Genomic DNA, 18099 nt, shown 5'->3' with positions numbered 1-18099 from the left:
TCTGCGGGTCCAACTTACGTATTAAACTATGTAACCACACACATTTTCTTTCATGTTCTGGAGAAGAAAACCATTGTTTTATTTGTTTATAGATATTTTTTTATATATGCTGAACCATATTTATTTTGTTTTCCAAAAGGTAACTGTGACCAACATTGGTGATGGTTGTGTCACACACTTTCCAGGAACCTCCAGTGCTGCTCCGATTGCTGCAGGGATTATAGCTCTTGCCTTGGAAGTGAAGTGAGTGTCTATCCGTCCTGTAGTACTGCACACCAATAGTATTATCATAAAGTACACAAGCAAGGATTGGGCACAGGGTGTGTTGTAGCTTTAGAGCATGCAACCCATCTATGGAGGACTCAGTCTTCGACGCAGCTGTCCTGGGTTTGTCCAACCACTTCTTGTCTGCCTACTTTGGAAAAATAACAAAAATATGATCCACAGTGCCGCAAAAAAGCAGGGATTAAAGCTGGCTGGTACTGACCACGACATCCATGATTCTGTATATATCTTCTTTGTCATGTCACACAATCAACTGATTCTATTAGATTTGCCTTAGCTCAGACTCACATGACATCTAGTGGTTCTTTCTTACCAGCATGCAGCTTGTCAGTTTTTTCAATTCGGGGTGATGCAAAAAAAAAAAAAAGTCAGAGGCTACTCTTTGTTATACATATGTAGTTTTCTTTCTTATTGATATAAAGGTATTTGACAGCACAACTCTTTTGCATTTCACTGCTGTTAAATCACGCAGTCATACACTTAGAAACTCCAAAAACCATTTGAAATCCTCATGGACTAAATCCTAAGTTAAGGGCTGGACATGATACCTTGCTGACTTCTGTATAATTGATTCAGTGTTCGCCAAATACATTCAATTGAGCTTCAATACTTACAGTGCGAGTCAAGCTTTGTTATGTATACATGTGAGATCTCTTGGCACAGAACAATATTATATTATATTACATTCATTCATTCATCTTCTATAGCGCTTATTCCATAGTGGGTCACAGGGGAGCTGGTGCCTATCGCCAGCAGTCTACGGGCGAGAGGCGGGGTACCCCCTGGACAGGTCGCCAGTCCATCGCAGGGCAACACTGAGACATACAGGACACACCAATTCACACACCAATTCACACCTAAGGGCAATTTAGAGAGACCAATTAACCTAATGGTCATGTTTTTGGACTGTGGGAGGAAGCCGGAATACCCGTTGAGAACCCACGCATGCACGGGGAGGACATGCAAACTCCATGCAGAAAGACCACCGGCCCGAAGTTGAACCCAGGACCTTCTTGCTACCAACTGCGACACCATGCCCGTCTGTGCCACCGTGCAGCCTGTATATTGTTATATTATATTATATTATTATGTCTTCCACAGTGTCCAAAATATCAATGTTTTACAGTCAATATTTATTTTTATTTTTATGCTGACGATATGCCCTTGTTCCTACCTTTAATGTCTACAGATGTCCTTCAACATCTTCACTGCCTTGATGACATAACTTTATGAATGGAATATAATTTAACTGCGACTCATTCTAGGTTTAGATCTATATTTAGACAAACATAAGCAAAGTCAGTAAAAGTAGCTATCACCAACCAATCATTGCAAAACTTTAAACTTGGTCTACATCTCTGATAGACTGCTGCAACTCAGAAAGCCTCATTAAGGTCTTAGTCTCAACTATCATGTTTGCAACTTGACCAAAATGCTTTCACATACCTGCTTACTGGTACCAAAAAAATGAACACCTTGCTCTAGTGCTAGCCTGCTGAATCCATTTAGAGATGTTACTTTTACTGTGATGTTACTGTCTTTTTTTGAAGGATTACCTTCCCATCTGGAGATAACAGTTAAAAGGTCTTAGTGCACCCAAGTGGTCCTTTAAAAATTATTTATGTTACCTAAAAAATATCTTAAGCTGCCGTCAGTTAGAGCCATTTCAAGCATTCGGCATGCCAAGGTCTGTGCACATTGAAAGTCTGCATTGTCTAACATGAGCATAATTCACTTCAATTCATTTTTATGTATACAGGTCCTTCTCAAAATATTAGCATATTGTGATAAAGTTCATTATTTTCCATAATGTCATGATGAAAATTTAACATTCATATATTTTAGATTCATTGCACACTAACTGAAATATTTCAGGTCTTTTATTGTCTTAACACAGATGATTTGGGCATACAGCTCATGAAAACCCAAAATTCCTATCTCACAAAATTAGCATATTTCATCCGACCAATAAAAGAAAAGTGTTTTTAATACAAAAAACGTCAACCTTCAAATAATCATGTACAGTTATGGACTCAATACTTGGTCGGGAATCCTTTGGCAGAAATGACTGCTTCAATGCGGCGTAACATGGAGGCAATCAGCCTGTGGCACTGCTGAGGTCTTATGGAGGCCCAGGATAGCGGCCTTTAGCTCATCCAGAGTGTTGGGTCTTGAGTCTCTCAACGTTCTCTTCACAATATCCCACAGATTCTCTATGGGGTTCAGGTCAGAAGAGTTGGCAGGCCAATTGAGCACAGTGATACCATGGTCAGTAAACCATTTACCAGTGGTTTTGGCACTGTGAGCAGGTGCCAGGTTGTGCTGAAAAATGAAATCTTCATCTCCATAAAGCTTTTCAGCAGATGGAAGCATGAAGTGCTCCAAAATCTCCTGATAGCTAGCTGCATTGACCCTGCCCTTGCTAAAACACAGTGGACCAACACCAGCAGCTGACACGGCACCCCAGACCATCACTGACTGTGGGTACTTGACACTGGACTTCTGGCATTTCCTTCTCCCCAGTCTTCCTCCAGACTCTGGCACCTTGATTTCCGAATGACATGCAGAATTTGCTTTCATCCGAAAAAAGTACTTTGGACCACTGAGCAACAGTCCAGTGCTGCTTCTCAGTAGCCCAGGTCAGGCGCTTCTGCCGCTGTTTCTGGTTCAAAAGTGGCTTGACCTGGGGAATGCGGCACCTGTAGCCCATTTCCTGCACACGCCTGTGCACGGTGGCTGTGGATGTTTCTACTCCAGACTCAGTCCACTGCTTCCGCAGGTCCCCCAAGGTCTGGAATCGGCCCTTCTCCACAATCTTCCTCAGGGTCCGGTCACCTCTTCTCGTTGTGCAGCGTTTTCTGCCACACTTTTTCCTTCCCACAAACTTCCCACTGAGGTGCCTTGATACAGCACTCTGGGAACAGCCTATTCGTTCAGAAATTTCTTTCTGTGTCTTACCCTCTTGCTTGAGGGTGTCAATAGTGGCCTTCTGGACAGCAGTCAGGTCGGCAGTCTTACCCATGATTGGGGTTTTGAGTGATGAACCAGGCTGTGAGTTTTAAAGGCCTCAGGAATCTTTTGCAGGTGTTTAGAGTTAACTCGTTGATTCAGATGATTAGGTTCATAGCTCGTTTAGAGACCCTTTTAATGATATGCTAATTTTGTGAGATAGGAATTTTGGGTTTTCATGAGCTGTATGCCAAAATCATCCGTATTAAGACAATAAAAGACCTGAAATATTTCAGTTAGTGTGCAATTAATCTAAAATATATGAATGTTAAATTTTCATCATTACATTATGGAAAATAATGAACTTTATCACAATATGCTAATATTTTGAGAAGGACCTGTATAGCACCAATTCACAACACATGTCGTCTCAAGGCCTTTCACATAGTCAATTCAATCGAATCATATTCAAGTCAGGTTCATACATTCCAATTAATCCTAACTATCTAACAGTGCAGTCAGATTCAGTTATTTCTTCAAATTGGTTAAAAAGTTTTTCTATCTAAGGAAACCCAGCGGATTGCATTGAGTCAGCGACTTGAAGCAGTCACTCCTCCTGGATGAGCATGTAGAGACAGTGGACAGTCACTGGTGTTGACTTTGCAGCAATCCCTCATACTGAGCATGCATGTAGCGACAGTGGAGAAGAAAAACTCCCTTTTAACAGGAAGAAACCTCCAGCAGAATTCAGTGTGAGCGGCCATCTGCCACAACCGACTGAAGGCTTGTGAGAACATAGCAGAGACAAAAAAAGAACACAGAAGCACTGATCCAGGAGTACTTTCTATGGGAAGGAAAAGTAAATGTTAATGCATGTAGCTCCTTTAGTGGTTTCATCTAGGAAGAAAAAACACATAAACTCTGACCCAGTTTTCAAGTTTAGAGCATGAAAGAGAGCACATAGAGTAAGTAACAGTAAAAACTCAGTCAGTAGCTATGTCTAGGAGAAAGACAGGGTTAAACACTGAAAGACAGGGCCAAGAGTATTATCGGTAGAAGGTGAGCATTAAGTTGTTGCCAGCGGACGCTTGGACGATACCCCCCTCCAGGACGGTGCCACAGGTAGACACAGGGTCAGGCCAGGTGTAGCTTCTAAGAAGAGAAAAGAGAAAGAACATAAAGTTAAAAGCTGAAATAACAGCAAATAATGAAAAATTGGAGAGTAGTATGAGAATGTAGCAGCGAGAGTAAAATGGTCATGATGTCCTCCAGCAGCCTAAGCCTATAGCAGCATAACTACAGAGATAGCTCAGGAAAACCTAAGCCACTCTAAATTTAAGCTTTATCAAAAAGGAAAGTTTTAAGCCTAGCTTTAAAAGTAGACAGGGTGTCCGCCTCATGGACTAAAACTGGGAGCTGGTTCCACAGGAGAGGAGCCTGATAACTAAAGGATCTGCCTCCCATTCTACTTCTAGAGACTCTAGGAACCACCAGTAAACCTGCAGTCTGAGAACAAAGTGCTCTGTTAGGAACATATGGAACAATCAGATATCTGATGTATGATGGAGCTAGATCATTAAGGGCTTTATATGTGAGGAGGAGAATTTTAAATTATATTCTGGATTTAACAGGGAGCCAATGAAGGGAAGCTAAAATAGGAGAAATATGATATCTGTTTTTCTCATTTTCATCAAAACTCTTGCTGGAGCATTTTGACTCAGCTGAAGGCTTTTAACTGCATTTTTTGGACATCCTGATAATAAGGAATTACAATTGTCCAGCCTTGAAGTAACAAATACATGGTCTAGTTTTTCAGCATCACTCCTGATAGGATATTTCTAATTTTGGCAATGTTCCAGAGGTGAGATAAGGAAATCCTAGAAACCTGTTTAATATGGGATTGAAATGACAGTTACTGGTCAAAAATAACACCAAGGGTTTTTACTTTATTACCGCAGGTCAATTTAATCCCCTCCAAGTTAATTGATTGACTAAGCAGTCTCTTTTTCAAAGACTCTGGTCCAAAGACGACAACTTGTGTCTTGTTTGAATTTAGAAGCAGAAAATTTTAAATCATCAGGTTTTTATGTCTTCAAGACATGCTTGTAGTCTATCTAACTGGTTGGGCTCAGGATTTATGGATTAGTAAAGTAAAAATTAAAGTAAAGTTAAAAAAAGTGAAAATTTATCCTATGCTGCCTGATAATTTTACCTATTGGAAGCGTATATATAGTGAAAAGAATTGGCCCAAGTACTGAACCCTGTGGTACTCCACAATTAACCCTGGAGTTTGAAGATGATTTACATGAACAAACTGGAATCTGTCAGACACATTTAAATCAGCCTAGTGCTGTTTCCCTGATCCCTACAGCATATTCCAGCCTTTCTAAGAGAATATTGTGATCGACTGTATCAAATGCAGCACTGAGATCTAACAGGACAAGTACATACACAAGTCCATTATCTGAGGCTAGGAGAATATCATTAGTGACTTTTAGCAGAGCTGTTTCAGTGATGAGCTCTGAAACCTGACTGAAACTCTTCAAACAGATCATTGCTGTCTAAATGCTCACACATTGATTAGCAACTATTTTCTCAAGAATTTTAGATAAGAACGAAAGATTGGATATAGGTCTGTAATTTATTAAATCACCTTGATCAAGCGAAGGTTTATTAAGTTAAGTAAGGTTTAATTACAGCTAACTTAAAAGCCTGTTGTACATATCCATTTACTAGGGATAGATTAATCATATCTAAAACGGGACTGGTAATCAGAGGAAACAATTGGTTTAGATGAAGCTAATGATTTTGATAACTCATGAAGCTCAGATCAGGTTCTACATTTACTTCCAATGTTGTCTCGTTTGCTGAGGATGAGGTAATCATCTTCTGGAGTATGCCAAGGATTTTGTTTTTATTAGAATCAATTTTATTTAAAAAGAATGCCATAAAGTCATGACTGCTGAGAGCTAAGGGATAAGTATAAGTAGTGTTAATATTGGGTAATTCCTGTTAAAGTTAAGTAACACTTGGCAGTGCGTGGCAGTGGCACATGTCTTTAGTATACAGTGAAATAAATTAGAATACGCGTTCCGATGGGGTTTGTTTGTTAGATTAAAATACTTTGTGAAAACAATCTTTAAGCAGCTATTAAACATACTTTTTATCAAGCCCACATTTCTATATTTTATTTTTGTCTGATGTTATATTCTAATCTTAAATGTCAGGTTTTCATTAGCTGTAAGCAGAAAATCATCATTATTAACAAAAATACAGGCTTGAAAACATCATTTTGTATGGAATTAATCCATTGCATGTGTTTCACTTAGTAAAACGAGTTACTAAAATAAACAAACTTTTCAATAATATTAAATGTTTTTGATAAGACTGTATGTGGCATCCGAGAGTTATAATGGACATGCCGTGGAATTTTTCGATATGTCTGAAAAATCTGTGGCAGCCTGCCTTAGGTCAAGTTGGATGCATAGGAAGGAAATGTACACCAACACCAACCTGTCTCTTTTCATTGGGCTTGTTTTTGTAAATATATTCTATCCAGAGAGGATTTCAAAGTTTCTCAGGAAATTCTGAAAACATTCTTATTTTTTTTTAGATCCTCTTCTGTCATAATCCATAGCCTGGAGCTATTATGTTGTCTGTCCTCCATCTTTTCCTCCTAAAAGGGATTCATACTTTACTGCTTTTGTGTCAATTCTTCTAATTTAGCAGAAACATTTACTCAGTGGATTAAAGCTCCAACACTGGTTTACCTTTCAGTGTGACAATGTCAAAGCCGACTCATCATTCTGAGGTATATGGCTTAAATATGGCTCTGCAACAGCCTCAGTAGATACCTTCCAAATCGTAGGAGTTTTAGCAGTTTTGCTGTGAGACATGGGCAAAACTCCCAATGTCTTGGTTTGCCAAACTCAAAGAGATATATTCTCAAGAGACTTGTGGCTTAATTAATTGCTGTAAAAGTGGGCTCCACAAAAGGATGATGGCGGGCGGGGTAATGCTCCAGTACTTAGTCAGTCAGTCTTGTTTCTTTCTCTTCTTCCTAATATCTTGAATGCCTATAAAATGATAGCATGCTATGTTGTGTAAGTGATGCAAAATCATCAAGTATTCATTTTATTTTAGGTTAGGAGGCAAAATAAGTCATTGTCCAAGAAAATAAGATGCAATAACAATGCAATAAGAATTTTAATGCCCAATTTCTGATAATCAAGTTTTTGAATAGAATAGATGCGTCAGTACCAATTTTATCTGATTCCAGTTTGTCTTTAGGGACTAGAGAAAGCAATGAGAACAACCTTCAAAATATTTTTTACCCTTCTTGATGTCAGCAGTGATTGAGCGTTAGTAGGAGTAGAGACAATGTCACACTGTGTGTGTGAGAGAGTTGTTGTTCTAAAGCTGGGTTTTACTATTATTTTAAAACAAAGACAAAATGACAAGTTGTTGTATTGGACTGTCTTTAAAAGTTTAAATTAGTGATTAGCTAAACTAGTATTACAGAAATAATCTCTCATAAAGTCTCTCAAAAAAGTTGTTGTGCGTTATTCCAACAGAAAGTCTGTGAGCTGTCAGAGCGCTATCTGCTAAAACCAGCCGTCACAAAGACAGTTTCTTCCCCCTGACTGTTTCTCTGATCAACACCTGACAATCAGAGTTCCAGAACATCACCATGCGTACTTGGACTGATCTCAAACTATTTTCTTTTGTAAAGTAACTGTGTATATATGTAATTGGCAATAAAGCTGATTTTGAGAATATACCCAGAATCATTTATACACCTGGCAGATTAGATTTATAGAAATTTATAGAAAACATGTTTTCTTTGACTGGAAGCAAAATTAATGTTTTGGACTGGCCCATCCAGAGTCTAAGCTCCAATCTAATAGAATCTGTGGAATAAGCTAAAGATTAAGGTGATGGAAAGGTGGCTTTTCATCCTAAAAACCCACCACAAAAGAGAAATGATCAAAGATTCCAGTGGAAACATGCAAAAGGCTGGTCAGCAATCAAAAGACGGCCAACAAATTAAGATCATTGAGAAAATATAAACTATTATGCACCACATTTTTTTAACTAAAATTAAAGAAAAATTGATACTGTGTTTACATTTTTTCATTATCTTTGAGACATGACTGTCTCTTTTTCAGTCGGCAGCTAATGTCTTGGTTGAATGAAAATACTTTTAAATTTTAAATCTGTCAGAGATATGAATAATTTAATTTATAGTCTTAAAGCTTGAAGGATAAGTTATTTTTTTCTTTACCAGAAGTTCTGTTATTATCTGTAAATCTTTCCTTACTTGTCAGATGTGAACTGTATTATTCCACCTCATCAGATGACTTGGTAGATCAGCTCATCGTGACTCACTTTTACTTGAAATTTTAAATGATTTGAAATCATGGTTTCATGCAAAATGTTCACTCCATTTTGGTTTAGCTAAGACGGACTAACAAGTCGCAGCGGATCTGGCGTATTGATACGCTGCCTTGCTCAACTAACACATCTCCACATAGGAATAATTCTCGCTAAGATGATGTCATATCCCTCTGATGTTAAATTTTTCAGTTTAAGTTGTTTTAATTGCTAAAGTCAGCTGAAACAGAAGCTTGTTAGCCTTCCATAACTCCTTACTTAAAAAAAACAATTCCAAACTAAACCGTTAGCGCTGAGATTTTCAAAAAGTTGCCAACATTTCTAAATCTGTCATGTTTAATGACTAGCAGAGGTTCAAAGATCAAAAGGATAAAATGGAGTATTCATTCATTCATTCATTCATTCATTCATTTATTCATTCATTCATTCATTCATCTTCTATACCGCTTATTCCATAGTGGGTCACGAGGGAGCTGCTGCCTATCTCCAGCAGTCTACGGGCGTGATTAACTTTGCTGTATTGTGTTTAGCCTTTCAGTTACACGCTTTCTCACGCTCCCCCGGAGTCTAAATGAACCACAGATGAGCCTTGGCATGTCATAAAAAGTCTAATTTCCCTTATTAAATAGCCTCTTACACCTTTTGTGCTTTCTCAGACATAACTTCAAACAGACCAAAGATGCTGAAAATATCTAACTTTGAGACCTTTTCCATTATTAACATCTATGCACACCTTGTCTTTTGTCCTGAATTTCTTTATTTTTCTTTAAATTCTTGTTGATATAGACTTATTTTTCCTCCTCCCTCCCCTTGGTCCTGTCTGCTTCTTCTTACCATATCCCAAGCCTTTTTGTTATTGCTCTTAACACGGCAGCTGTTGGTGTGACCTCAGGCCCTGTGTTTTGTGGCTGTATCAGTGGTATCTGTACCACCTTAACAATATGGATTGTACTAAAGGCCAACTTTACTGCTCCAGCTGTCATGCTGCAGTGTTTTCAGTCTCAGTTACTTTGCTGTAAAATGGAGTGTGGGTCCCCTGGGTGAGGCGACTCCTGGGATGTTACTGTTAAAGGCTTTGTCATGACCTGCTGCCACTGACTAAACTATATATCACCTCTCTTGCTCAAACCAGCTGCATTCTGCTCACATCTTTATGGGTCTGTGTTCTCTCTCTCTCTTTCTCTATAGATTTATTTTATATCTGCATGGTTTTCAGGCTTCCCTATTACTTTAGCCATTCTGTTTCACTTTTTCTTTCATATTTTATAGAAACACAAGCAATCTTGTATTCAATCATAATCTTACACAGTAGATCTGGATGTTTCTTTTTTTAAATCAGCATTTATCAGACACAATCTACATTTTGTGGCATCCAAAACCACCTGATGTCCAAACTTTTTGCCTTGTGGAGAAAATTTCTAAGCCGAAATTATTTGGGAGCCAGATTGATAAAAGTTTTTATTTTATTATTGTTGGGCTTTTCATTATTATTTTTTTATATTAAATAAGCACGCAATATTTACATGAAATGAACTAAGTGGTCTAAATTTGAACGTTCGGGAATCTAAATGTTATAGAAAAGGGATCTGTAAATTATTGTAGAACCGAAACATAAAAGTAATATAGTAAATTTGCCTTGTTAAAAGGTTTAAAAGGCACATTTTGAAAATGTTTTGTGTTGACTCTTTTCTACTTCCTTGGTCTAGAACATTTTTTAGTCTAATCTTAGCAGCAAGAACAGGATATGAGCAAACTTTTCAACTGATCAAGAAATGAAAATAAAAGCAAAAAACTTAGTTATTTAAAGACAAACACTGTGCTGTACCTTACAAGATTTGTATTTGTCTGCAAGTCTTTTGAAACTCCTCAGTGAAAAAAAAAATCTATCTGCATTATCCGCCTTTTCTGATGGTTCAATTTTGTACCATTTTGTAATAGGATGGGGGGATTGGACAAACTTATTATCCATCGCTGATTGGCTGAGCCAATTGCCTTTTATATTTTATACTAGCCATTCTGTTTTGTCTCCTTTTTGCCTATAGATATTGCAGGTCAAGAGGGAATGACTTCAGCTCTTCATGGCTTTAAAACAAGTACAGGATAAACTCAAATTACAGACGTATGATATTGCTTTGTTATGATCAGTCCACAGAATATTTTCCCTCTTGGGGATCATTAAGATGTTTCTAGGGAACTGTGAGGTTGACTTTTGTGTTTGTTTTGGTCACCAGCAGTTTTCAGCTCTTTGAATGCTTACAGCTTTTGCTCAGTTTCTTTTTCATTGTTCAATCATGAACACTGACATGTGAGGCTGTAGATTCTGTTCTAAATTTGTATGACCTCCTGGATTAATCGCTGATGCGCTAGTGGAGAAGGAATTATATTTTCAAATGGGCCAAATATGTTTTGAAGACTTTTTCACTTAATAAAGAAATACTTGAAAACATATTTTTGTATTTGGTCAGGTGAACTGATCATAAGATTGTTTTTTTTTCTTTGGACAAAACAAGCAAAAACAGAAAGAAAATGTAAGGTGCCAAAAACCACATGTCAGAAATAAATTTGACTACAAGTAAGAGCTGGTTTGAGACAGGTTAACTTCAGGTTATCCTTTGCTGAGGTTGATAAGCTTCCCCACTGATTCTGTACAACACTTGAGTTGCTCTCTTTTGTCATCTATCTAAATTTAACAAGTAATGTCGATCATGAATCTGCTTTGTTACCCTATACCATGCCTGACTAAGAGACACATTCCAACATAAATTTCTAAAAACCTGTCGAATATTTAAATTATATTAGCGTCAAGAGAATTCATGCCATTAACTCAGATTCTCAACTAAATTTGCAGTCATTCTGAGCTAAAAGTCTGACCATGGTGTGTGTAGAGTTTAGTCTGATCTTTGCTGCACAGTGTCATGGCATCGGTGTCTGTCTCCTTTCCTCATTCTGTTTTGTCCTGTCTGTCTGTGTTCCATCTGTCTCCATCCATACATCTTGTCAAACAAGTCATCAAGGTGAATCAATGCCTCACTCATCCTGTTTGTCAGCCATTCTCTGATTGTTTGTATTGTTCACTTTATCACTCTGCCAGGCTCTCTGTCACTTAATCTCCTTTACATCCATTCATCAGTCTGGCTAGCCATTTCCCCGAGACGAGTTGGACATTTGGCTTTGCTGTAATTCCACCTGATGCTTTGCTTCTGTAGGTGTTTATATTTTATTCCATATTTTTTAGTTAAGTATATTTTGGCTTCTTGGAAAGAGTTATTGTGTGCTATGTCCAGTCCAGAGTTTTTGTTTATGCCAAATGCAAGTTTATGATGTTTTATGATAATTTAAAGTCAACTTTATTTAAATTTTGACAACTTTTTTTTCATTCTCAGTTCATAGCTTATATTCTAATCTTTAGAATTATTAGAACCATTTATAAAATAGGTTGTTAATCTTTATTTACTTATTAGCTTGTTTTCTGCAAGAAATATTTAGAATCATTTTACATTTTGTACATTTTATATTACCATTACTGTGCAGCCCCTGCACCTTAGCGCAGTTGGTATCACTGTTGCCTTGCAGCAAGAAGTTCCTCGGCTCGAACTCTGGACTGTGGTCTTTCTGCCTCAAGTTCACGTTATACCCAGTATGAAACATTCCCTGGAAGATCACAGAAACTGCAAAAGAATGAAAGTGACAAAAGTGAAATATCTGGACATAGTGAGATGTGAACGGACCTTTAATCACAGGCTTCAAGCAGAAGGATGATCAGACCGATGGAGGTCTGGACAGAGCCAATGAACTGAACACATTCTTCAATAGGTTCAGTTCAGAAACAAGCTTTGCATCCTCCTCTCCTGCTCACAGCCAAACAGACATTCCACCCTCCTTTGACCCACAGGACCCACAGCTGTCCAGTAACACCTAAAATGTTTTATCTTCCACCTCAGCCCTAGACCCTTCTGCTTCTACATGTTTGCCTTCAACCATATCGGAAGATGCTGATGCTTCCTTTGCTTCCCCCTTCCACCTGTGTGTCTCAAGAAGTCAAGTGAAGATGCAACTGGAGAGACTGAATCAGAATAAGGCTGCAGGTCCAGATCATGTCAGCCCTAGAGTCCTGAAGGGCTGTGCACAGCAGCTCTGTGGGATTTTACAGCACCTCTTCAACCTTAGCCTGGCCCAGAAGAAGGTTCCGGTGTTGTGGAAGACCTCCTGTCTTGTTCCGGTACCAAAGAAAACTTACCCATCAGTCCTCAATGAGTATAGACCAGTTGCCCTGACATCCCACATCATGAAGGTCCTAGAGAGACTCCTGTTGGCCCAACTGAGTAAGAAAACAGTAAACCATCAGGACCCCCTTCAGTTTGCTTATTGCTGTGGAGTTGGAGTTGAAGATGCCATCATACACCTGCTTCAACAAACCCACTGTCATCTGAAGGGTTGTGAGTCTAACCACGTAGTCAGCAGCACAGGAGCACCACAGGGGACTGTACTCTCACCATTCCTTTTCACTCTGTACACCTCAGACTTCCAGTACAAGACAGACTCCTGTCATCTGCAGAAATACTCGGATGATTCTGCAGTCGTGGGGTGCATCAGAGATGGACAAGAAGCTGAGTACAGGAAGGTGGTGGACCGCTTTGTGGCATGGTGTGGAAACAATCATCTCATTTTGAACGTGACTAAAACAAAGGAGATGATTGTAGATTTTAAGAGAAACAGGAATAAGTCAAAAACTATTTCTATCATGGGAGAAGAAGTGGAGGTGGTGGAGGAGTATAAATACCTCGGTGTTCACCTGGACAATAGACTAGAGTGGAGATGCAACTGTGAAGCCGTCTACAAGAAGGGACAGAGCAGACTGTACTTCTTGAGGAAGCTTAGGTCCTTTGGTGTTTGCAGCAAGAAGCTGCATATATTCTATAAGTCTGTTGTGGAGAGTGTGATCTCTTCTGCCATCATATGCTGGGGAAGCAGCATCAGAGCCAGGGACTTAAAAAAGCTCAACAAGCTGATAAAAAAGGCTGGCTCTGTTCTGGGGACTACTCTGGAACCTCTGGAGATCATTGTGGAAAGATGGATTCTTCATAAAATGAAGAACATTATGGAGAACCCTGAGCATCCTCTTCATGAGACTGTCCTACAACAACAGTGTCTTCAGTCAGAGGCTTCTTCAGATCTGCTGTAAGACGGAGCGCTACAGGAGATCCTTCCTGCCCACAGCCATCAGCATCTACAACGGCTCTTTGAAGAAACCTTCATAATGAGCTACAACATTTAATTTCCCTTTGGGATTAATAAAGTATTTTTGAATTTGAATTTGAATTGAATGTAAACATAAATACCACAAAACACAACAATGTACTGAAACAGATGGGTTCAGATTATTTACTTAATCTGTCAGTAATTATAAAAACAGTAGAACGTACCTTTTAATAGTATTCCTGCACATCTCCCAACATGTGAATCAAATTTTTGGCAGTAAGAAAAATGTAAACTGGTTTTATTCTGTAAATGTTTGTTTCACCAATCTGCTTTCAACTGAGTAATAGGGCTTTACATTTCCAACATGCCAACAAACAATGACCCGTGTGTGAATTTATATGAAAACACCTCTAGTCAGGCTCGGAATGACTCATTTGTGATGACTGGTCTACTCCATTTGTTACCTAGGTTAAGGCAGACCCAAAGGCTCTTTGTATGTAAAACTGTTACTTTATGGAACTACATTCCTTCACCCACATCAGGAAAAGTGGCTGTCAAATAATGCATGCAGGCATTCAGTGGACGGATGCATAAACAAGTGCAATACAATTTGTTCAATGGGTTTTGACACTCTGCATAAGATTTAAACAGTTTGAGAGATTTATTTGCTCAGTTTTTGCGTTTCCCTTGGTTTATATACATGCAAATCGTGCACCACTTGTTTTGCAACAAGGGAAACATGCACATTCAACAGATTAAGCTCTTACAGAACCCAACTGTTGGTGTTTCCTCCTAGCACTTTCATAAATCATATACACCAGCCAACACAATTACATATACTAAGATACAGATCCAGACAGCCTGTGGCCTTATGATTGCAGACTTACGTATGTGCTCATTAATGGCAGAAATCAGGGCTAAATTGGTGTAGTGTGTTTAAAAGAGACTGCAGGCATGCAGTTATTGGACTTCGCTTAATTGATGTATCCATTAGTAACACTTGTTCAGATAACATGGAAGGAATCTCAGTCTGCTCACAGTCAGTCCAAGTGAGTTCATTTAGGCTTAGAGTGCAGCACATTAAGAGGAGATTACAGAGCCGCATGGAGCTTGTTGCCTGTCCATGCCTTGCTACTGTGAGATTGATAGAGACAAACTGAAGACTGTGACACTACATGGGATAGAAACGCTGAGTATCTGTATGGACTTGGACAGCATCTAATGGCTCTGTGTTCATAGCTTTGCTTAAGAATACAATGTCTTGCAAAAGCATCAATATTTAGAATTTCTTTCACACATTTTGTGATCTTACAAACTTTTATTGGGATTTTTTATGAAAGACCAATACAAGGTAGTGCATAACTGGAACATGATGCATGATTTTCAAATTTCACCAACTGTCTTCTGAAGTTACCTAATTAGTAAACATTAGTAAATGCAGCTGTTCTGTTGAGGCTTTAGATATTTGTTAAAGAACAAACAGCATCATGAAGAGCAAGGAAAATAAAAGACAGGCCAGGAATAAAGTTGTGGAGATGTTTATAGGACTGTTAGGTTATAAAACAATATCATTGGTCTTTATGAAAGAGTGGCCAGAAGAAAACCATTGTTGTTATAAGCCATATGGAGTTGGGTTAAGAAGTCAAGCAAGCCTTTGGAAGAAGTTGCTCTGGCCAGCTGAGAGCAAAAACATTTTAGTCTGCCTGTAAAACACCACATGTGACAGAAACCTATCCCTGCACATCAGCCTGAACACACCATCCCCACAGTGAAACATGGGGGGGTCTGCATCATAATGTGGGAATTCCTTTGTTTGGCAGGGACTGAGCATGTTGATGGGAAGAAGGATGGAGCTACAGGACACTTCTTGAAGAAAACCTATTGAAGCCATGGGGCACAGGTGCCTCTTTTAGCCAGACAATGATTCTAAATATTTAATCTGAATTACACCGGAATGGTTTCAATCAAAGTTAGAATGTAAAAATGTAAAGATTTCAATACCTAGATGTGCAAATCTGGTAGAGACTAACCCCAAAAGAGTTGCTTCTGTACTTGCTGTGATAGATGGTGTTAAAAAATATTGACTCGAGGGGGGTTTATGCAAATGCACTTTTTATATTTCTATTTATAAAAAAATCAGGAATCTTTTTCCGTCAACTTCACATTTATATTCTAATTTCTGTTGGCCTATTGTATAAAAAGTTTGCTTTTTTAAGGTAAAAAAATCGGACCAAGTTCAGGGGGTAGGAATACTTTTTTATTCCGCTGTGTATACACACATACAGTACTGTGCAAAGGTTTTAGGCAGGTGTGAAAAATGCTGTAAACAAGCAATGCTTTAAAAAATGGAAGTGTTAATCATTTATTTTCATCAATCAACAAAATGCAATGAATGAACAAAAGAGAAATCTAAATCAAGTCAATATTTGGTGTGACCACCTTCAAAACAGCATCAGTTCTTCTAGGTAACTTGCACACAGTTGTTGAAGGAATTGGCTGGTAGGTTGTTCCAAACATCTTGGAGAACTAACCACAGATCTTCTGTGGATGTAAGCTTTCTCACATCCTTCTGTCTCTTCATGTCATCCCAGACACACTCCAAGATGTTGAGATCAGGGCTCTGTGGGGGCCATACCATCACTTCCAGTAGGTCTTGTTCTTCTTTATGCTGAAGATAGTTCATAATGACTTTGGCTGTATGTTTGGGTTTGCTCACTTTGCATTTTGTAAATTGATAAAAAAAATAAACGATCATCATTTATATTTCTGAAAGTATGCTTTGTTTACAGCATTATTTCATACCTGCCTAAAACTTTTGCACAGTACTGTATGTTTGTGTGATGAGGCAGATGCTAATTACCCCAATGGTATGTCATGTATGTGATGTGTGCGATGATGAATATGTATTACGTTAATGTGTGCTTGTTTCCCCACTATGTTATTTGTACTCCCACATCAGTGTGTTCTTTTTGTGGCTTTTAACTGACGATGCGGCTTGAATAAGGCAGTCAAACAACAACACATTATGTTCTGCTGACTAAGGATTCTTTCTCTCTGCTAATTTAGCTACATTTAAAACACAAAGAAAATAAAAAGATGGACAAGCACAACCTCAGTAAGGTACACATCAGCATGAATCAAGATGCCTAAATCTGATCTGGTGACAAACATCCATAATGCATTACAGAGTGAAGCTGGAGATGGTTCAGTAGTTTGCTGCTGCTCATGAGATATTTTCTCACCAATAAATAAACCTTAATTGATCTTGTCTCTTGTTTACAGTACAGACCAAAAGTTTGAACACACCTTCTCATTCAAAGAGCTTTCTTTATTTTCATGACTATGAATATTGTAGCTTCACACTGAAGGCATCAAAACTATGAATTAACACATGTGGAATTATATACTGAACAAAAAAATGTGAAACAACTGAAAATATGTCTTATATTCTAGGTTCTTCAAAGTAGCCACCTTTTGCTTTGATTACTGCTCCTCACACTCTTGGCATTCTGTTGATGAGCTTCAAGAGGTAGACACCTGAAATGGTTTTCACTTCACAGCTGTGCCCTGTCAAGTTTAATAAGTGGGATTTCAAGCCTTATAAATGGGGTTGGGACCATCAGTTGTGTTGTGCAGGAGGTGGATACAGTACACAGCTGAGAGTCCTACTGAATAGACTGTTAGAATTTGTATTATAGCAAGAAAAAAGCAGTTAAGTAAAGAAAAACGAGTGGCCATCATTACTTTAAGAAATGAAGGTCAGTCAGTCCGAACAATTGGGAAAACTTTGAAAGTGTCCCCAAGTGCAGTCGCAAAAACCATCAAGCGCTACAAAGAAACTGGCTCACATGAGGACCGCCCCAGGAAAGGAAGACCAAGAGTCACCTCTGCTGCGGATGATAAGTTCATCCAAGCCAGCCTCACCAGCCTCAGAAATCACAGGTTAACAGCAGCTCAGATTAGAGAACAGGTCAATGCCACACAGAGTTCTAGCAGCAGATACATCTCTAGAACAACTATTGAGAGGAGACTGTGTGAATCAGGCCTTCGTGGTAAAATAGCTGCTAGGAAACCACTGCTGAGGACAGGCAACAAGCAGAAGAGACTTGTTTGGACTAAAGAACACAAGGAATGGACATTAGACCAGTGGAAATCTGTGCTTTGGTCTGATGAGTCCAAGTTTGAGATATTTGGTTCCAACCACCGTGTCTTTGTGTGGCGCAGAAGTGGTGAACGGATAGACTCTGCATGCCTGGTTCCCACCGTGAAGCA

At 38.7% G+C, this 18099-nt stretch overlaps 1 protein-coding gene across 1 annotated transcript in view; it reads left to right on the top strand.

The window, feature by feature from the left end:
* The window catches only part of LOC124865699 (furin-like protease kpc-1), a 312042-nt gene that overhangs the window by 181701 nt on the left and 112242 nt on the right, over positions 1 to 18099 (top strand). Inside the window, exon 12 of the mRNA XM_047361035.1 lies at positions 140 to 243. Within this exon, the coding sequence (XP_047216991.1) occupies positions 140 to 243 (104 nt within the window). The remainder of the gene's footprint in view (positions 1 to 139; positions 244 to 18099) is intronic.

This window comes from Girardinichthys multiradiatus, chromosome 3 (genome assembly GCF_021462225.1).
Source record: "Girardinichthys multiradiatus isolate DD_20200921_A chromosome 3, DD_fGirMul_XY1, whole genome shotgun sequence".
Classification (NCBI taxonomy): domain Eukaryota; kingdom Metazoa; phylum Chordata; class Actinopteri; order Cyprinodontiformes; family Goodeidae; genus Girardinichthys; species Girardinichthys multiradiatus.
The sequence above is the reverse complement of the archived record's forward strand: the minus strand, read 5'-3'. Positions and strand labels throughout refer to the sequence as shown.